At 32.6% G+C, this 23,074-nt stretch overlaps 1 protein-coding gene across 1 annotated transcript; it reads left to right on the top strand.

Moving 5' to 3' along the window:
- The first annotated feature begins 8,166 nt into the window (after positions 1–8,166).
- Positions 8,167–9,961, top strand: LOC109788164 (uncharacterized). Its single transcript, XM_020346828.3, has 2 exons — positions 8,167–8,770; positions 9,017–9,961. The coding sequence occupies exons 1-2, from the start codon at positions 8,361–8,363 to the stop codon at positions 9,705–9,707; spliced, it is 1,101 nt and encodes a 366-aa protein (XP_020202417.1). The 5' UTR covers positions 8,167–8,360; the 3' UTR covers positions 9,708–9,961.
- The last annotated feature ends 13,113 nt before the right edge of the window (positions 9,962–23,074 follow it).

Below are 23,074 nucleotides of genomic sequence, written 5' to 3'. Positions count from 1 at the left end.
AGATTCTCCAGTCAGAAGAAATCCTTCAAGAAGAATGAAAACTCATCTCCAAAGTTCAAATGTTTTGAATGTGGAAAAGCTGGACACATGAGAGCTGACTGTCCAAGCCTGAAAAAGAATGAGGAGACGAAACAAAAGTTCAGATCAAAGAAAAAGAAAGCATACATAGCATGGGAAGAGAATGCCTCAACAACTTCAAGTGATAGTGATGAGGATCAGGAAGCAAATCTCTGTCTCATGACCAAACATAATTCAGATTATGAGGTATATGATTCTGACTCATCTATTGACTCGTATGATGAATTGCAAAATGCATTTGCTGAACTGTATGCTGAAGCAAAGAAATTAGAAAAATCAAATAATGTTTACAAAAAGAAAATGACACACATGAGAGATAAAATTTCTGATTTAGAGAATGATAACAGGAAACTACTTTCAGATATCTCTAAACTAAAGTCACCATGTGAGAACTGTGAAACATTGTATGCTGCATTAAAAGCAAAGGATAAAGAAAAACAGAATATTAATGTTATGAAATCCATTAATTCCCACTCATGTAACTATTGTATGAAATCTGGTCATAACTACTACAGATGCATGATAAGGAAATTTGGCATTCCTAGTGGAAAATATAAATGGATTAAGAAATTAGATTATGTACTCACTGATTCTCCAGGACCCAAGATCCATTGGGTACCAAAATCAAATTGAATAACTTGTGTTGCAGGTGTGCTTGAGAGCAAAGCAATCAATGTGGTACTTAGACAGCGGCTGCTCAAGACACATGACAGGAGATAAAAGCAAATTTATCTCATTACAGGAAAAAGAAGGAGGATCTGTAACATATGGAGATAACAACAAAGGCAGAATACTAGGCTCAGGCAGTGTTGGTAATAATTCCAATACTCTCATTGAAAATGTCCTGTATGTAGAAGGTCTCAAATATAACCTGCTTAGTATTAGCCAGCTTTGTGACAAAAATTACAATATCTCTTTTAATAATCAATGCTGTATGGTTTGTGATAAGGAATCAAATGAAGTCCTGCTTATAGGAAAAAGAGTCAATAACATATACATCTTAGACTTAGAGCATTCATCATCCAATTCTTGTCTCACATCACATGATAATGTAACATGGTTATGGCATAGACGCATTGCACATATAAATGCAGATCAGTTAAATAGACTTGCATCTAAAGATCTTGTTAGTGGTCTTCCAAAGATCAAGTTCTCTAAACAAGGACTTTGTGATGCATGTCAAAAGGGAAAGCAGACTAGAGCTTCTTTTAAATCAAAGAAAGTTATGTCAACCTCTAGACCGCTGGAACTTTTGCACATGGATCTCTTTGGACCATCAAGAACCAAAAGTCTAGGTGGAAACACTTATGCTTTAGTTCTCATTGATGACTACTCCAGATTCACATGGGTTGCATTTATATCCCATAAAGACAATGCTTTTAAAGCCTTTAGAATCATTTCAAAAAGAATTCAGAATGAAAAGGACTTGAAAATTAAATCTTTGCGAAGTGATCATGGTGGTGAATTTCAAAATGAATCTTTTCAAACTTTTTGTGAAGAAAATGGTATTAATCACAATTTTTCTGTCCCTAGAACTCCTCAACAAAATGGAGTTGTAGAGAGGAAAAATAGATCTCTAATAGAGCTAGCAAGAGCCATGTTAAATGAAAATGGTTTACCAAAATACTTTTGGGCTGATGCAGTAAACACTGCATGCTATGTTCTAAATAGAATCTTGATTAGACCTATTTTAAAGAAAACACCATATGAGCTTTACAAAGGAAGAAAGCCTGACATTTCACATTTTAAAGTGTTTGGCTGTAAGTGTTTTGTTCTGAATAATGGAAAAGACACTCTTGGAAAATTTGATGCTAAGGCTGATGAAGGAGTTTTTATTGGATATTCTGCAATTAGCAAAGCATATAGAGTCTTTAACAAAAGTACCTTATCTGTTGAAGAATCTATACATGTTACCTTTGATGAAACTAACATCCTTGAAAAAGGAAAATCTCTTAATGATGAAGATGAGACAGGTGACAGTATTACACAAGAAGAAGAAAAACTGGAACTACAGCAGAAAACACCATCTGAAGACACATCACTACCCAAAGAATGGAGGAAACCCAAAGATCTATCTCTGGATAACATTCTTGGAGATATAAATAAGGGAGTTTCTACTAGACACTCTTTCAATCTTCTAAGTGATGATATGGCATTTGTTTCTCAAATTGAACCATTATGTGTGGAACATGCATTAAAAGATGAATTCTGGATAATGGCCATGCATGATGAACTGAATCAATTCAAAAGAAATGATGTTTGGATTTTAGTTCCTTTCAATAAGAATATGAATGTCATTGGTACAAAATGGGTTTTCAGAAACAAACTAAATGAAGAAGGTGTTATAGTTAAAAATAAAGCTAGATTAGTAGCCAAAGGATACAATCAACAGGAAGGTATAGACTTTGGTGAAACATATGCTCCAGTTGCTAGATTAGAAGCTGTTAGGCTTTTACTTGCATTTGCTTGTGTGTTTGATTTCAAACTATATCAAATGGATGTGAAAAGTGCATTTTTAAATGGTTTAATTGATGAAGAAGTTTATGTAGATCAACCACCTGGTTTTGTTGACTGCAAATTACCTAAGCATGTTTACAAGCTCAAGAAAGCTTTGTATGGACTGAAACAAGCTCCAAGGAAATGGTATGAAAGGCTAAGTAAGTTTCTACTAACTCATGACTTTCAAAGAGGTAATGTTGATAAAACTCTTTTCATAAAGAGAAAATCAAAAGATATTCTGCTGATTCAGATTTATGTTGATGATATAATATTTGGATCAACTAACCAATCTCTTTGTGAAGAATTTGTTTCCAATATGCAGAAGGAGTTTGATATGTCTATGATGGGAGAATTAAGCTTCTTCCTAGGACTACAAGTCAAACAAATGGAAAATGAAATTTTTCTACATCAAACTAAATATAGCAAAGAACTGTTAAAGAAATTTGATATGGAGAATTGTAAGATATCAAATACTCCTATGTCTACTAATTGTTATCTAGATAGTGATATTGCAGGAAAAGATGTTGAAAAATCAATGTATAGAGGGATCATTGGATCTCTTCTGTATCTAACAGCTAGCAGACCTGACATCATGTACAGTGTATGTGTATGTGCTAGATTCCAATCAAAACCAAAGGAATCACATCTGAAGGCTGTAAAGAAAATACTGAAGTATTTGAAAGGCACAATCAATGTTGGATTGTGGTATCCTAAAGGTACTTCTCCATCTTTAACTGGTTACTCTGACTCCGATTTTGCTGGTTGTAAATTGGATAGGAAAAGTACAAGTGGAACGTGCCACACGTTTGGAGAATGTCTCATATCGTGGCAGAGCAAGAAACAAGCTTGTGTAGCACTCTCAACTGCTGAAGCTGAGTATATAGCTGCTGGAAGCTGCTGTGCTCAGTCAATTTGGTTTAAACATCAACTTCAAGACTTTGGTTTGAAGATTGATCACATACCACTGAAGTGTGACAACACAAGTGCAATTAACATTTCAAGGAATCCTATTCTACACTCAAGAACTAAGCACATTGAAGTTAGACATCACTTTATCAGAGATCATGTAGAGAAAGGAGACTGTGACATCAAATTCATAATGTCAGAAGATCAACTTGCTGACATCTTTACAAAGCCTCTACCAAAGGAAAGATTTTTCAAGCTAAGAACCAATCTTGGTATCATTAGTGAGTCCAATCTATCCTAAATCTCATAATTAAAGTATGATTGTGTGAATATGCATGAAATTGCTAAGCACTTATAGGTTTAAACTTGATGTATGTGCACTCATAATAGGAAATCACACAAAACACAGTATGCCCTGTATCTGCACACATTTCTCTGTGATAATCGATTACCTATCGGGTTAATCGATTACCATTGGAAGAAATGAAGAAATTGCTGAAAAATCAACAGCAGTAATCGATTATCAATTTTCAGTAATCGACTACCTCTGCTACTTTGATGCAATTTCTGATGCATACCCACTGTGATAATCGATTACCATGCGGGTTAATCGATTACCACTCACTCACTTGCATAATTACCCTGTTTCAGTTGCGAGATAATCGATTACCAACTGGGTTAATCGATTACCTGACGCGAACCCCTGTTTTTTTTTTTACTCAAAAACTCTCTTTAAATCTGTTTCGAATTCAAATTAATTCAAAACTCTCTCCATTTTTACTTCAAACTAAAACGAACGAAACCCCTGGTTCCCTTTTCTATCTCAAAATCTATTTCAAAACCTAACCCTAAGCCCCATTCATGGAAAGTCTTGGCAAAGGAAAGCGTGTAAAGCACATAGCCAACAGAGATTACCCTCGTCCTACTACTCAAGGTCAAGGTACATCTAAAAAGAAGAAACAAGAGTCCTCTCGTCCAGAACCTGAAGAAGAATATTCTCATTCGTGGTTCACAAGGAAGTCTCAAGAGGAAACTTTCAATGAGTCTTTTGCTTGCAAAGACATTGTGGCTCCAAAGGTACTCTACTCGTCTTGGCTTATAGAGCAAGGTTTTACATTTCCTACTCTGTTATCTAGTCAAGGAGTTAGCAAATTTGTTGGGTTAAGTGGACTGTACTACCCTGATCTTGTTAGGGTCTTTTACTCAAATTTGGGAAAAGATGAAAATGGTGCTTTGGTTTCAGAAGTTAAAGGAATAAAAGTTACTCTATCTGCTGATGTATTTTTGAAGATTGGTGGATTAACCAGAAATGGTATTAAACCTACCTTCAATGAATTAAAGATGAAAAATTTCTTAATAGATAAAGATACGTTTTTTATGAGTATGCTGAGGGATGTTTCAGCCTGGGAGGCTAATAAAGAATACAAAAGAAAAGAAAAGAGGAAAATTACATATAATGCTGGAGGTCTACGAATGGAAGATAGACTCCTACATTATGTAATTGTCTGGATTCTGGCAGCAAGGGGGAGCAATCACGCACAAATCAGTGAAGAAGATATGGCACTGCTCGCAGCTTTTAAGAACAACATTCAAGTTGATTGGGTATATGTGGTAGAAGACATAATGCTAAAGACAAGGAGGTTAATGGACTGCAAGTGTCCATATGCTGTGTTCATAAGCAAGGTATTGGTGTTCTATAAAGTTCCCTTAACTGGTGAAGCAAAAGAGGTCACCAGAGATGTTCATGATATCAAGGATAGAGCTCTGAAAATGATGAAGCTAGTGAAAACAGATGCTGGTTGGATAGCAAAGGAAGATGTTCCTACTGCTGAGACTACAGAGCCGTCTCAACCTGAAGTTCAAATTGAAGAAGAGGAAGGTGCTGAAGAGCCCAAGCCTCTTTCTACTTTTGAGCTATCTGTTCTGGCAAAGCTAGATGACATCAGAGAAACTCAGAGAAGAGATTATCAAGAGCTGAAGGCTTGTTTTGAATCTATATCTGAACGACTGGATGCGATGAACATACCCTACCCTGAAGAACTTTAGTTATGCATTACATTTTAGGCACTGCATTTTAATTTGTTCTGCATAAATACTTTGATTTATATTTCAGACTTAAAGTTTGTAATAGTTGTAGTATTTGTATGCTTCTGAACATTTTTAATGCTTATATGATGAAAGTCTTATTAAGTGCTTGTTGTTGCATAAGTATCATGTTATTTCTCTGTTTACTCTGTTTTTTTTGGTTTGGTTAAGCCAAACAGGGGGAGAAATTCATGAGAAACTGATTAAATGTTTATATGGTTGTTTATGTATTGTATAAGAAAGAAATGGAAATAGAACTGCATAATGCTTTGTATGGAAGTTTTTGTTCTAGACATATGCAGGTTCAAATTCAAGTTCAAATTTCAAACAAACAAGTGAAACAAAACAACATGATGATTGTGAAAGTCAACATGAAGAGTTTGGCTCATCAAAACCAAAAAGGGGGAGATTGTTGAAGATTGAAGAATCTACATCTGGAAGATGTTCCCTAGAAGTTTTAGTTTTGATGTTTTGTTCATGTTGCTTTTTATTTTAAGCCTATGTCAAAAGGATAATGTATTGATTGTTTAAAAGATTAGGCTTGTATGTGTTTGTTTGTTATGTGTTAAAAATTAGTAATTAACATGAAGGTGAAAATATCATAATACTCATTTTTCTTATTTCATTCATTGTTGAGAACATGAAGTATTAATTTACTGAGTGTTTGAGACTTTAAATGAAAACTTGAAAACATCAGAAATTTTCTGAGTTAAGGAATAGATTACCTGAACTGGTAATAGATTACCTGACTCATGTTGAAAAACTGATTGATACTGGAATAATCGATTACCATGTGTGGTAATAGATTACCAAACTGATTCTGATGATTTCAAGAGGAAAAAGGATCGTGTTAATCGATTACCTCTTTAAAGTAATCGATTACCTCTGTTCCAAATGTGAGTTTTGTGTTATTTTGGCATCGTGTTAATCGATTACCATGTTAGGTAATAGATTAAAACAGGAGCTGAAACAATTAGTTCAGTTATTCTAACTCGTGGTAATAGATTACCATCACAGGTAATAGATTATCTCCGTTATGAATATAACTGAAATAACTGTTTCCTTGCACATGAAAATTGTCTTTAAATAAGATTAAAACTGAAGTTTTTTTGACAAGAAAAAAGAAGAGAAAAAAGAGAATTTTCACACACGGAAAGAAGTTTTTTTTGAATACACATTACTGCAAAAGAGAAAAAGATTTTCTGAAAAAGAAAGAAAGATCATATCTGCTGAAAATCAACTTTTGGAAAAAGAAGTGTGCAAGATCAATTCAAGAAGATGAAGTTCATATAGAAAATTCATTCTAAACTGGTTTACGTTGTTGAAGATCATATCTACACGAACAGGTGTACTCGTTTCTGATCTTTTATTGTTTGGATGGTTTTAACTCTTGAGATTAGAGAATCTCTGGAAGAGTTGTGTAAAGAGAAATCTTGAGATAGGTTTTTCTCAAGTAGGATATTGTGGGATCAATATTCTTGGGTTATATGTTTCTTGTGGAGTCAAGAAATGGTTTGTTAATCTTGTGGGTGTCAAGATTTGCTTGTTAAATTCATTGATTGGATATTGCTTGTGCAGGGTGCTTGTAAAGAATATCAATAGTGGATTTGACTGGATTTAGAGGTGTATCTAAATCTGAAACTGGATGTAGGCCTTTGGATGGCTGAACCAGTATATATCTTGGTGCATGATTTTCTTAACCCTTACACTCTTTACATTCTGTATAAGTTTCTTGATTAATGTTGATGAAGAAAAACATTATCTGCAGAAACTGAACTTTAAAGATTCTTGGTAATTGATAAATTCAATCTTTACATATCTTGTTATTCAAATCTTGTTGGATAAGCTGTGCATTTATAACTCTGAATTACCTTTTATGTTTAAAGGTTTGTTTTAAATCAAGATTTGTTTGGTAAAGATTTAGAAAGCAAAGAAGAAAAGGAAAAATAACATAGAATCTATTCAACCCCCCCTTCTAGATTCTAACCGTAGGGACCAACAATATTAAATTATATTATATATTTTAAATAAATAATAATAATGTATTACCCATATTTTTCTTGATTTACCCATTTTCTTTTTTACACCACGTAATTTACTTGATTAATAATCATAAAATTGGATATTAAAAGCAATGCGAAATAATTAGAGCTCTATACCTATTAAGATCTGCCTAATAATAAATAATGCTTACTATTTTGTAAAAGTTGTAATGTCTTGTAATTGTACTCCAAAAGACTATTGAAAACGCATAGTGATAATTAAACGTACTGACGCCTTACTTAGTGACATGTTTTATATAACTGAAAAGCAGTTAATTTTGTACATTTATTTTTTTTGTTCGTTCCTGGAGTATCCACTCCCGACAGCAGTGACTAATATCCTCGCTACGTTGGAGGCACCCCAAGATTTAACGCGGTTGCATATACAAAACATGATTCGAACCCCTAACCTTGCTTAAGCGTGGATCAACCCCTACCGCTGAACCACACGCTTGGAGTAGTTAATTTTGTACATTTGTACCGCAGAGATTTAAATACTATTTTATTTAGAAAAAGCGAGACAGAAAAACAGAATAATTAAAGGCAACAGTAAAAGACAAAAAGGTTTAGTTGTCATGGCAATATCCAGACGTGGATCTCAGTGGCGCACCACAGCGCGTGTCGTCTGCAAAGAAAAAAAAAAAAAAGAAGATTTAGCAATTTGCGACAATCGCAATTTACACAATCCAAAGTCCAAACCAACGCACTATATATATTCATTCCACTTCCATTCCCCAAACTGAGAACAAGATGAGGCACCCATCATCGTCATCATCGACAACCACGAAGAACAAGAGGAGCAACACTAGTAGCACCACCTGCGACAATAGTAACAACAACATTGGTGGCAGCGCAAACACGAACACAAACGCCAACACCAACACCAACACCAACACCAACACGACCACTCCCTGCTGCAACAAGGTAGGGTTGAAGCGGGGGCCATGGACGCCGGAGGAAGACGAGGTGTTGGCGAATTACATCAAGAAAGAAGGTGAGGGTCGCTGGAGAACGCTCCCCAAGCGCGCCGGCCTCCTCCGCTGCGGCAAGAGCTGCCGCCTCCGCTGGATGAACTACCTCCGCCCCTCCGTCAAACGCGGCCACATCGCCCCTGACGAGGAAGATCTCATCCTCCGCCTCCACCGTCTCCTCGGTAACCGGTAAGCTTCTTCTTCTGTTTAGGATTCAGGGTTTAGGGTTAGCTCTGATCTTCAGAATTCTGGGTTTAGGGTTATTTCTACCCTCATCACTAGAATTAGGGTTTTTCTATGCATAACACATGTGGTTGGTTGTTTCTGGTTTAGGATTTAGAGTTTAGAGTTTTTTGTAGTGGATTATTAGAATTAGGGTTTGTTGTTTTCATATTTTTAGGGTTTAATTTTGTATCTCTATGTTGAATGTAACAGGTGGTCTTTGATAGCTGGGAGGATTCCTGGAAGAACAGACAATGAAATAAAGAATTATTGGAACACGCATCTAAGTAAGAAGCTTATTAGCCAAGGGATTGATCCTAGAACTCACAAGCCTCTAAACCCACCTTCTATAAATATTCCTTCTTCTTCTAATAAACCTCCTTCAATGATCATCTCCAACCACAATCCTCGTCATGATATCACTAATATTGTTAACCAAGGAGTTCAAGTTCATGTTCATCATTTGGGTCAACATCAACATCAACAAACCCAGGCTTGTAATCCCTATGATCACAATCAAAATGTTAGTAACCCGGTTGTACCTGCGACTGTAACCACCGATGATGTTTCTGCGATGGGTTTCATGGACAATGAGGACTGCAATGATGATATCAACATCAACTATTACTCGGACGATGTTTTTTCTTCCTTCCTCAACTCTTTGATCAACGATGAAGCCTTCGCGGCGCAACAGCACCAGGTGCAAACAGAGATCCCGAGTGAGCGTAGCATTCCACTACCATGTGATGATCCTCTGGTTTCAATCACCACTGCTCCTCATGCACCGCAAGGTTACGATGATGACCTTGGGGTGTTATGGGAATCGCCACTTGTACCTGCTACAACTTTCAGCCAAAACAACGTTAACGACCCCAACATCACCAAGAGGGTTCTTGATCAATAGTATTAGTATATGTATCTAGTACTAAACAAGGGTCATGAATAGTGGGGTTTTTGGGATGTCTATTTGTGTTGTTCTCATGATTCTCATCAAGTTGTTGTATTTATTGTGCTTTTAGTTGAGTTTTTGGGGTGTTCCATTTGTATCATGCATGTATGTCTCTAGCTAGCTTGATGTACTTGGTGGTGTATGCAAAACAAAACAATTATATTAATGTACTATGAGTGGAATTGAGTTGTTTTAATATTGTATCTCTTCATTTAAACTTCACTACATTTAAATGATAATTTTCTTAAAGTTTAATTTTGATATTATTGGTGTGAAAGAAGTTTTGCTTTGTGAAGACATATATTAAGATATCAAACTCTATTATAAACAAAGTAATAATACATTATGAAACTATATGTAGTGTAAGATTTAGGCTTTACTGTGTATATATGATAAACCAACTATTTTCTTGAAGACAGGGAATCTAAATGTTGGAGAATAAATCAGTATATAATGGAAAAAATGAAATATGAAAATGTAAAGATGTATATCATTAATTTAAATGTATATAGACTTAATTGATAATCATGTGTAATATAACTATTGTGATGTAATGTTATAGGAGAAAAAAATCATAAACAAAGATGACCATTATATTTCTTCACACACTTGAAACAAAGCTAAGTCTCTTATTTATACAAAAACTAAGGATTATGCCTCTATATATACGTACAATAGATAATTAAACCAATAGATTCACGTCAAAAGTTTTTACCATGGATAGATAATATATAAGGATATCAATGCATGCTCATGTTCTATTTAGTAGAATAATGACTACACCATAGCCTCAATTAGATAAGAGAAATTCTATTGAGAAATTAAATCTCCCTCTCTCTTCTACCCTCTTTTTCTTTCATATGTATTTCAAAATTCGTTCAATAATCAACCAAAAAATAATTGTACCAAAATTCTTAAATTTCTCTAAATTAATACTATAGCTACTATCATTACATGATTCTTTGAATTAAGTACAAGTGAACACAAGCATAAGTATCCACAGAATTCTTCATTATTCAATTTCTAATTATTACTACTAATAATCCTCTTGACGGGATGTATGACTTTACCTTCAACATCATATATATATTTGATAGCACACACATGCATTATTCTTTCTCCATGGAAACATAAACACACTAGGATGCGGACTTTGACATCTCTGTAGTTTCTGAAGTTTGGATTCCTTTATATTACCAAATGAAGAGGTCAGATCAGTGGGTACAGCTGCACAAAGTTGAAGAATCACAAAGCATTCCTTACATTGTGATGCGTAAGTACAAAGTAGAATTTACATCAACCTCAAGTAAATTGAGTATATTTGGATAAACAGTTAATTAACTGCTTGTTCGATAAGTTTATTATATTAGATCGTTTCGTTTTTATTGACAAAATATTTATTGAAAATGAGTTCAAGCCAGTAACTAATGAATTATTATTATCATATACTCACTTTCTCTCCTATCTCACATTTATCCTACTTTCTTATCCTTCTCTTTATATTTTATCACATCATTGTCATATTATTTTTCTTCTTTATCAATTTTTTTCCTTTCACCCATACTCTAAGAAATGAGAAAAATATATTTGGATACTCCAAATGCTATCCAACACGGGAAAAAATATAAGTATGTAAGACGATGTTATATAATATGATAGAAAGAGAGATATATAGACAAATTAGATGTGTTGATGAGATAATGTTTAATGTTAAAAAATTATTGCTCCAAGTGTATTCATCTTTTTCCAACTAATATACATAAAAATCATCTATATGTACATAATTCTAACAAAGCTGTTGCATACAATGAAAAGGATACAAAAACAAATCATAGATAGATATTTTTTTTACCAATAAGTGTAAAATCATCTAACTTTGATAAGGTCCAATAAGCGAATCATATTGAAATTCTCATGCCTAATGAAAATCCGAATATTTTGCATAATCCAAATAAACCAATTAAACTACCGAAAGCCATGCAACCATATCCAAATTAATTTGTTTAGAGTTTAGACCTCTTCCTTCAAACCAAATCTCTATGCTGGATAAAACGAGACTTAGTGTCCAAAGATAAGACAATATGAAATGTCAGCCACGCATACACTTCTATCCATGCCCGGTCTGAAAAAGGTGAAAAACAAATGAGCAATATTGCACTCTTCATAAGCTACATAAATCTTTATCGACAGAGGAATTTAAAGTACATTTCTTTTGACAATTTTTGTTTAGTTGGAACTCTTTGAAGGATGACCTTCCATGCAAAAACAAAACCAGCTTTGAAGGGGAAACATGACCAAAAAATCTTGAAAAGAGAACACCAAAATTACATTAGATCAGCTTATATTATAAGTTATCCATAAAGTTTATTTGAATAAGTAAAATAAAAAAAAAATGTTTTGATAAGTTTCTCTGTTTGAAACTTACTAAAATATATTAAAAAATCACTTAAAAATCATAAATTATCTTTAAAGTTTAAATAAATTTCATATAAATCATTAGAATTAACTTAATAGTAAAATTTGAGATAATATACACAAAGTTCTAAATTTAAATACTGTTGTTTGTCATAATCTTTTTTCTGATAAAAAAAAAATTGCACAAGTTCATCTACACTCATATACTATCATCTAGACTCATATACTATCTGTATTACAGGTAGCAAATTGGTTTTAAGGTTCACAAGTTTAAGTGAAATCTTACATAAATATCATGGCATCGACAATCTGGGGTTTCTAAAGAGTGAATAAGGATTAATTATACTTGGCTTGGACATATCCGACTGCTTTCTTTTTTAGCTAGGGAATTCTAAATTATCTCTGGTCAGTATGTTTATTTCTTATATAGGACTGTTGCGTGTAAATAATAAATATATAACATGTGCTCAACATGTATATGTCACATTTCACAAGAAATGAGGAGAGCATGTGAAATTCCACAATATATACGAGAACTTAATGCATGATGCTCACACCCAAATCAATTGTCAACATTTATACTTATTATAAAGATATACGTTTTCAGTAACTATTTTTTTTTCCTTTTTTTTATCAGACGTTCTTTCCTTAAAATCACATTACATATTTTATAACTTTTAAAATTATTCATTTGCAACTATAAAAAATAAAAAATCACTTACTACGCAATTACTTTCAAATCTTAATAATTTTATTTACAATTATCTTTTTCTTAAATTCTTTAAAAATAAATATATACATGCACGAAGTAACTCTTTTCCTTATTCATAGTAATATATAAGGAGAATCTGGCTTAACCACCATGCCATGAAAGCTATGGGCATAAGCTCTTAGATTAACTAAAAAGCTCAAAGTCTGGAAGCGTCAAGATGGTACATACAATAATGAGTCAAAATGAGGAAAGGAAATATAAAAGTAGTAAACTCTAAAAACTAAATTGAATGGCTGAATATAGATTAATTAATGGTGTGTTAAGAGAAGAATATAGAGAACCAAATAAAAAATATATATAGAAATGATAGGTTCAGTAAGATTATCTATAATAAATAGGGTGCTATTTATCGATCAAGCGATGACGAACACTACTAGAATTTAAAAAAAAAATGACACTTCTCTAATCGGAAAAAGAACTCAATGTCTTCCATTTATTTGTTACAAGAATTTATAAAGCAAGCCTTAAAAAGTTTGACTAGAAATCGGTTTCATTAGTAAGTATAAGAAAAAGACATCCATTCAGGAATCTTCAACAAAACCAACAAAAAGATCGCAAATACCGAGGATATGTCAAAAATAGTAAGGTAGTAAAGCAGTGTTTTTGAATTTAGCAACAACGCCAACTATAAACACGAGGGTCTAATTTCGTAAGCGTAAAGGAAGAATATAATGGAAAACGATGCATATTTAATAATAAAAATGAAGTTTTCATGTTAAAAAGCCTTCACAGGATATATAATGTATCAAAGTGAAAATAATGTGAGATTTTCAAGAATTAATTACTTGAGTGACTCAAAATGAAGAAAAATAAGAGGAGTCAATAAATTTGAGATTGATTAATAACAAAAGTATTAATTACAACAAGCTATACTTGACATATATATATCCGATGTGAGAGGAGTGACTAATCTTCTAACCAAATTTGTAACTGATGAGTAACTAACATCTAACTAGAATATTGTCAACTAACTAATTGTTAACTAAGATGGTTTAAGGTTAAGATATTCTTGATAATCAGAGTTCCATTGAGATGGTTCTATCTGGTGCCATTTCCTAAACCAAGGGACAATAAGAATCAAGAAGTGGTTGATTCTTTAAGAAGGAATTCTCCGATGCAATCGTAGCTTTTTACGTATTAATTGACAAGTGCTGTTTAAAAAAAGTTTGGGGTAGACCCTTTACTTTTGAGAAACCTTAATTCGTTGAGTTAACCATTATGAAAGAATGATGAGATTTTCTCACTTAAAAATGTTAATGTCCAATGATGAACTTAAAGGAAGCTTTCAATACGGGTAAGAATCAAATGACAGTTGAAATGCCAATTGAAAATGGTGGAAGACAATGAATCATGTCAAAATTGAGTAACGGTAGTGACAACTTTACCAAATTTCAACATTTAAATCAATATGTGTACTAGAGAAAGAATGTGCTTTTGTTAAAATGTGGTACAAACTTCTAGAATAAGCTAGATCATTATAGAAAATACATAGATATATGCTAGTAACTACTAGATGATACAAACTCTATAATTATGTAGATAATTACATATAGATAGAAAATTCTAGAATAGATATTTCTAGAGTTTTCTACATAAAACATGAATGATGTGTTGAGGCCTATAAATAGGCCATGTACCCAACATTTGTATACCAAGCAACTAGTAAGTCATTTTCACTACTCAAATCAATTCCAACTATTCCTCTAAACTAGTTTTCATCTCAACTAAACCTATCATTATAAATTTGCCTCCCCATTCCTTCTACCAATAAAATAAGTCTTTACTATTTGATAATTCATAAACTAACAGTGGTACCAGAGCTACATTTGGTCATCTACTGGGCGTAGAAATATTACTCCACTACTTCTAAAAAAAAATTTCCCAATATTCTACCCACTTTAAAAAAAAATTCTAATCCATGGCTAACACCATTCAACCATCATCTATCCCTATTCTCATTTTTAATGGTGAAAATTATGATTTTTGGAGTACAAAAATGAAGACATATTTCACCTTCCAAGATTTATGGGACACGATAGAAGAAGGATTTTCTACTCCAGAAGACACATCATCTCTTACTGCGGCTCAAAAAAAGGAGTTAAAAGAGAACAAACAAAAGAATTTCAAAGGCGTTATTCATTTTGCAACAAGCTGTGACCAACACAATTTTTTCGAGAATAATGGGTGCAACAACAGTCAAAGAAGCATGGACTACGCTGCAGGAGGAGTTCGAAGGAAGTGAAAAGGTACGTGCCATAATTTTGCAAACTCTACGGCATAACTTTGAATTGTTAAATATGAAGGAATCTGAGACTGTAAAGGACTACTATTCTAAGATAAAAGAAATAGTTAACCAAATGAGAGCGTACGGTTAAAATATTCTTGACAAGAAAATTGTGGAGAAAATTCTAATTAGTGTTCCCTGTAAATATGATCCAATCATGACAACAATTGAGCAAACCAAAGATCTATCTACCTTATCAGTAACAGAGTTGATGGGGTCACTTGAAGCTTATGAGCAAAGGTTGAATAGGCACGATGAAGACTCAACTGAAAATGTCTTTCAATCAAAGCTCAAATTACGGTCTCAAAATAAAGATAAAAGGAATAATGGAGAAACTTCTAGAAATAAAGAGAATTCTAGAAATTTCTCTAGAAATTATCAAAATGAATATCCTCCATGCGGCATTTGCAAGAGGACAAATCATGCCGAGAAAGACTGTCGATATCGTGGAAAGCCACAATGCCGCCACTATAACAAAGTTAGACATGTGGAGAAGTATTGTCGCAATAAAAATAAGCATCATGCAAACTTTGCTGAAGAGAAAAATGGTGAGCAACATCTTTTCTATGCTACCCAAGATTCCAATAGTGAAACAAGTGGAAATTGGTACTTGGATAGCGGTTGCAGCAATCACATGGCCAAAGATGCAAGCATCTTCAAGGATATTGATGAATCCGTCAAGGTGAAAGTTCGAATGGGGAACGAAACTGTCGTTGAATCAAAAGGCAAAGGCAATTATGGTGGAGACGAAAAAAGGTACGAGACTATTACTGATGTTCTACTAGTTCCCAATCTTAAAGAAAATCTCTTGAGCATTGGCCAAATGATGGAGAAAGGTTATACTCTCCATTTCGAAGGAGACACATGTAAAATATATGACAATAAAAAACTAGAGATTGGCCGAGTAAAAATGGAGAAGAGGAATAGAAGTTTCCCTATAAGCTTGAGACAAGGCCCTAACATTGCCATGAAAGCAGAAGCAGACGACTCATGGCTTTGGCATCGAAGATTTGGTCACTTTAATACGCATGCCTTAAAGTTATTATATCAAAAAAAATATGATGAGAGATCTCCCATGCCTAAAGGAGAATAGTGAAGCTTGTGAAGGATGTCTCCTTGGCAAGAAACACCGACTACCGTTTTCAACAGGCAAAGCATGGAGAGCAAATGACTTATTGGAGATGATCCATACAGATATATGTGGACCAATGCGAACGTCATCACTCCATAATAACAGGTATTTCATTCTCTTCATAGATGATTTTTCTAGAATGACTTGGGTCTACTTCATAAAAGCAAAATCAGAAGTCTTTGGTATTTTCAAGAAGTTTAAGACCCTTGTCGAAAAGCAAAGTGGCAAATAAATAAAAGTACTTAGAAGTGATCGTGGCAAAGAATACACTTCCCATGAGTTTGATAAATTTTGCGAAGATGAAGGCATTGAGCGACAACTTACAGTTGCATATTCTCCACAACAAAATGGAGTATCTGAAAGGAAAAACCGCACAATATTGGAGATGGCCAGATCAATGCTCAAGGAGAAAGGATTACCAAACACGTTTTGGGCTGAAGTAGTTTATATTGTTGTCTACATACTTAATAGATGCCCAACTAAGGCAATCAAAGATAAGACTCCGATTGAAGCCTGGAGTGGGAAAAAACCATCAGCAAAGCACCTAAGGGTATTTGGATCTATTTGCTACATACACATTCCATAAGAGAAAAGACACAAGCTAGAAGACAAGACAGTACGAGGTATCTTCCTTGGATATAGCACAAAGTCAAAAGGCTACCGAGTCTACAACTTGCAAACCAAGAAGCTAATTATTAGTCGAGATGTTGAAGTTGATGAAAAAGCGGCTTAGAATTGGAATGATGAGAAAGTAGAGAAAAACATTCCTATCTCAATTCAACAACCAGAAGAAGAAATTATAGAAGTCTCAGGTGAGCCTCATTCTCCTCCACAACAACAAATTCCATCACCAGAGTCTACTCCAAGACGAGTTAGATCCTTGGAGGATATATATGAAACCTGCAACTTGACTATACTTGAACTTGAAAGCTTTGAAGCAACATCAAAGCAACAAGTATGGGTCAAGGCTATGGAAGAAGAGATAAAAATGATTGAAAAAAATAACACATGGGATCTAGTAGACTATCCAAAAGACAAAGATATCATCGGGGTAAAATGGGTTTACAAGACAAAGCTCAATCTGGATGGTACCATACAAAAGCACAAGGTAAGGTTGGTAGCTAAGGGCTATTCACAATAACCTGGAGTTGACTACAACGAGACATTTGCCCCAGTAGCACGCCTAGATACAATTAGAGCTCTAATAGCTCTTGTGGTAGAAAAAGGATGGAATATCTTCCAGTTAGATGTCAAGTCTACTTTTCTCAATGAAGTACTACAAGAAGAGATCTATATAAAGTAACCACAAGGTTTCATAAGCAAGGGCAATGAAGACAAAGTACTAAGGCTCAGAAAAGCTTTATATGGTTTGAAGCAAGCTCCTCGAGCATGGTATAGCAGAATAGATCAATACTTCACCGATCATGGATTCAGGAGGAGTAAGAGTGAGCCAACACTATACATCAAGACCCAAGGTCAATATGACACTCTCATTGTCTCCTTATATGTAGATGATCTTATCTACACAGGGAACAATATGAAGATGATGACAAAATTCAAAGAAAACATGATGAAGACATTTGAAATGACGGACCTTGGCTTGATGAACTACTTCCTTGGTATTGAGGTAAGTCAAAAGAAGAATGGGATATTCATTTGTCAAAAGAAATACACTGAAGCTCTCTTGAAGAAGTTTAAGATGAGTGGTTGCAAGACTGTCACTACTCTGCTTGTTACAAAGGAGAAGCTACAGAAAGATGATGGAGCACCAGATGCTGATGCATCTCGCTACAGAAGTTTGATTGGAAGCTTACTATATTTAACAGTCACACGACCAGACATAATGTATGTTGTAAGCCTTTTATCAAGGTTTATGCAAAAACCAAGCCAGATTCACTTTGGAGCAGCTAAAAGAATTCTAAGATACCTACAAGGCACGAAGGAGTTTGGTATTTGGTACAAAACATTGACCAACTCAAGTTTGCTCGGATACACCGACAGTGATTGGGCAGGATCGGTAGATGACATGAAGAGCACCTCTGGTTATGCCTTCTCACTTGGATCAGGAATATTTTCTTGGGCATCAAAAAAGCAAGCAACAGTTGCACAATCAACTACAGAGGCAGAATATGTTGCAGCAGCTGAAGCTACAAGTCAAGAAATTTGGCTACGAAGAATACTTGCAGAAATGGGAAAACAACAAGATGGGCCTACTACAATCTACTGCGACAATAAATCAACAATCGCAATGACAAAAAATCCAGTTCATCACAGCAGGACAAAACACATTGCAATTAAATATCATTTCATCAGAGAAGCAGAAACAACTAAAGAAATCAAGATGGAATATATTGTAAGACTGAAGAGAAAGTTGCTGACATATTCACAAAGGCACTACCAAGAACAAGATTCGAACAGTTTCGCACTATGATAGGAGTTAAAGAAATTTGTATCAAGGAGGAGTGTTAAAATGTGATACAAACTTCTAGAATGAGCTAGATCATTATAGAAAATACATAGATGTATGCTAGTAACTACTAGATGATACAAACTCTAGAATTATGTAGATAATTACATATAGATAGAAAACTCTATAATAGATATTTCTAGAGTTTTCTACATAAAACATGAATGATGTGTTAAGGCCTATAAATAGGCCATGTACCCAACATTTGTATACCAAGCAACTAGTAAGTCATTTCCACTACTCAAATCTATTCCAACTATTCCTCTAAACTAGTTTTCCTCTCAACTAAGCCTATCATTATAAATTTGCCTCCCCATTCCTTCTACCAATAAAATAAGTCTTTACTATTTGATATTCATAAACTAACAATTTTGAAATGAGTATGTAACTTACAATGATGTGCACTATATGTACAGTCTTAATATTTCATGAATTTAGATGAAATGATAAATATAAATCTTTATATGTAAATATTTTAAAGTATAAATATTTATAATATATATATAAATAAGGATGGTAAAGTTGAGATTAAGATAAGTAGACCAAAATCAGAGAGAGAACTCAAGAAAGAAAATATTGTAATATTCAATACAACTCTTCTTGCAAAATGGAGATGAAATTTATTTCACCAAATAGATTTGTTGTGGGTAAGAGTGATAAAATCAAAGTATGTTGGTTGACCTAATCTATGCTATGACACTGCAAATAATAAAGCCTTTATTTGGTAGCGAGTGTTACTAAAGGTGTGCAATGGTAATGAAGAAAGGTGCGTGGTTTGACAAATTGTTGGGATGGAGAATAGGGGAGGGGAGGCAAACTAAGTTTTGGTTAGATAATTGTGTTGGTGATGAATGCCTTATAGTAACATACTCGAGGTTGTTCCTAAATTTTGAACAAAAACAAGATACTATATTGATATTGTTCATTGGATTAATGGCAGGTGGGTTTGGTTGCTTAGATGGCATAGGACTTGGTTTGAAAGGGGGATTAGCCAAGTCAATTCCTTGCAACATATTCTTTCTAATTCAACTTTACACAAAAATGAGACTGACTCATGGAGATAGAAGTCTAAATAATTAGAATTTCACTGTAAAATCGACATCAGAACAATCCATTCAGATAGGCTAAAGAGTAAAGTGAGAAAAAATTTGATGCAAATTTGGAACTTACCAATCCCTCCTAAGGTTTTAGTTTTCTTATGGAGAATGTTCAATAATTGACTAGCAACAACTGATAACCTTTTAAGGAGGAATTTGGTGTTAGAACCTCATCAGATCTTATGTTCTTTTTGTAAATTTATTCCTAAAACCCCTTCACACATTTTCTGCACTTGTAATATAGTGGATGAGGTGTGCAAGCAATTGCTATCATGGTTAAATTGTCCCTCACTCCTTCCCCAATCTACAAAGCAACACTTCTACTTTATTCCTTGTTTGTTGGAGACAAATGCGGAATGAGAAAGTTGGTTGGTTGTGTGGACTGTGGAGTGTTGCAACCTAGTGCATTTGGAGACAAAGGAATTTATGTGTTTTAAAGGGAATGTTGTTACATAAAGAAAATATGTTGAAAGACATTCTATTTTCTTCATGGTCATGGCTACATAAATTGTAGAAACATTTCAACTACACATTTTCCAAAGGTGTTCTAACTCGGGACTTTTGTCTCATCAAAAGAAAATAATGCAAGACCAGGTGGAGGCCAATAAATAGTTGGTTTCATTCCACATTGCTACTAGTAAGCTACTTGTAGGATGTTATTGATGTATCGGACAAGAACTAACACAGCAAACAGAGGGACTACTGGCATGTCTACGGAGCATATTACATTGGTCTTTTAATAAAGAACTTTTGACTTGATCTCAAGGTGATGATTATGGAGCATACTAGTTCTATGTTACAAGCATGTGTAATAATTATTTTACATTCATTCCAACTGTCATGAATTGGGGATAAAACTATATCAACTATTTGTTATTAAGGTTAGAATGGATGGTTGGTGTTTGGTATGATCAGTTGGTTATTTTTTATTTATCTATCAATGTATAAATAGATAGTAACTAACTAGATATTTTTTGGTATCCCATGTACCAACTTAATATAACTATTTTTTTTTGTTGTAAAAAAAAATGAAATGATGTATTTATTTTAAAAGTAAGTTTTGATAGATTTAATTCACTTAATAATTTATATTTTAGATCAAATTTAAAAAATTTAACTGTTAAATTAAAAAAAAATTAATATATAAATCAAATTTATAAATTCTTAAAAATAATTTAAAAATCATATGATACTTTTAAATCAACGTATAAAATATTTTTACAATTATCCTTCATTTTGAATTAATGAAATGATGTATTAAATAGTTTTAAATTTTTTTAAAATTTTATAAACTTGATTAATGCATTAAGAATTTTTAATCTAACGGTTATATCATTGAAATTTAATGTGAAATATGAGTTATTGAATAGAGTAAGTCTACTAGAATAAGTTAATCTCTCTCTCCATCCTTATAATATACATATATACATACATACATACATACATACATATATATATGAAGAGAGATCCGTTTACTTCAGGAATAAGTCTACCTAGACTTACTCCGTTCAATAATTCATGTTCTACATCAAATTTCAATGATCCAACCGTTCAATTTAAAGTTCTTAATTAATAGATTAAATCTACAAATTTTTAGAAAATTTGAAAATCATTTGATACTTCGTTTTATTAATTCAAATCAATATATAAAATGATTTTATGATTATCCGTCAATTTGAATTAATAAAATGAAATATCAAATGATTTTTAAATTTTCTAAAAATTTACAGATTTGATTTATACATTAAGAACTTTAAATTGAACGGTTGGATCGTTAAAATTTGATGTAAAACATGAGTTATTAAACGGAGTAAATCTATATAAACTTACTCCTAGAGTAAACGGATCCCTCCTATATATATATATATATATATATATATATAACTAAAGAGAGAAAGAGAAAAAGAGAAAGAGAAAGGATTCACTTCTTTTAAGAGTAAGTCTTGATAGATTTATCTCATTCAATATATGATTTAATTAAAGTTTAATATAGCATTTGATTTTTGAACTTCTTTGAAAAATTTTAATTAGTTCTCTAAAATAAAAATAAAAATTGTAATCAAGTCTTTTATTTTATTTTTTAATAATTTTATAATTTAGTCTTTGAGAAGTTTGTTTATTATTCGTGAAGTTTGACAGAAAATTTTTTTATATCTTTATACTCGAGCAACTATATAATATTACTGTCATGTCATCATTCATGTTTATTAGGTTTTAATATATATTTAAATTTTTTACTATTCTAGAAAATAATTATAAATAAGGAAATTATAATAAATTTTACAAAATACATTAAAACATGACACATATGAATGATGATACATAGAATAGTGTTCTAATATGACTATGTATGTATGATATAAAACATATTATGTTCTAATATGACTATGTATGTATGATATAAAACATATTATGTCATATTTCATGATTTACAAACAAAATTCTAACCCTATAGATTAAATTACAAAAACATAAAAAGTTAAAAGACACAATTATAATTTTTTTTAATTTAAGTGCCTAATTAAATATTTCCTAAAAGTTTAGAGTTCAAATAGTGTATTAAACCTTTAATTAAAAATGACATATTTTATTACATCAAAAAATGTTAACAAATCTTGACAATCTATACTATATTTTTCATTCAATTTACTTATATATTATTGTTTATTATAAAGTGTTATATGAATAATTTTAAATATAGGTGTTCAAAATTAAATCAATCCTAATGAGAAATCAGAAACCCATCCAAAAAAAAAAAAAAACAGTTGAAAAATCGCAAATTAGCAGTCTGGATCAATTTTAAAATTTCTAAAATTGTATAATTTAATTCGTTGTCATTAAAATGTGAAATCGTAAAAAAAAAAAAACGCACTTTATAAATGGGGCATTTTTTAAATTAAAAAAACCAAAATAAGACAATACTTTTTAGATGCTAAAACCAAACTTTGAAAAATTTTATGGGAAACAAAAGTATATTTTACCATTTTATAAATTTAATATAAGAAAAAAATTTTAAAAATAACAAAATTTTATAATCATATCACATTTTTATATTTAAATATAAAAAATAATTATTTTAATTTTTTTCAACACAATTATTTAAAAAAAAAAAACATCTTTTATACATAAACAAACAATTCTTAAAACCGGCCTTC

Source organism: Cajanus cajan, chromosome 9, assembly GCF_000230855.2.
Source record: "Cajanus cajan strain Asha chromosome 9, NIPB_CcT2T_4, whole genome shotgun sequence".
NCBI classification, from domain to species: domain Eukaryota; kingdom Viridiplantae; phylum Streptophyta; class Magnoliopsida; order Fabales; family Fabaceae; genus Cajanus; species Cajanus cajan.
The sequence above is the reverse complement of the archived record's forward strand: the minus strand, read 5'-3'. Positions and strand labels throughout refer to the sequence as shown.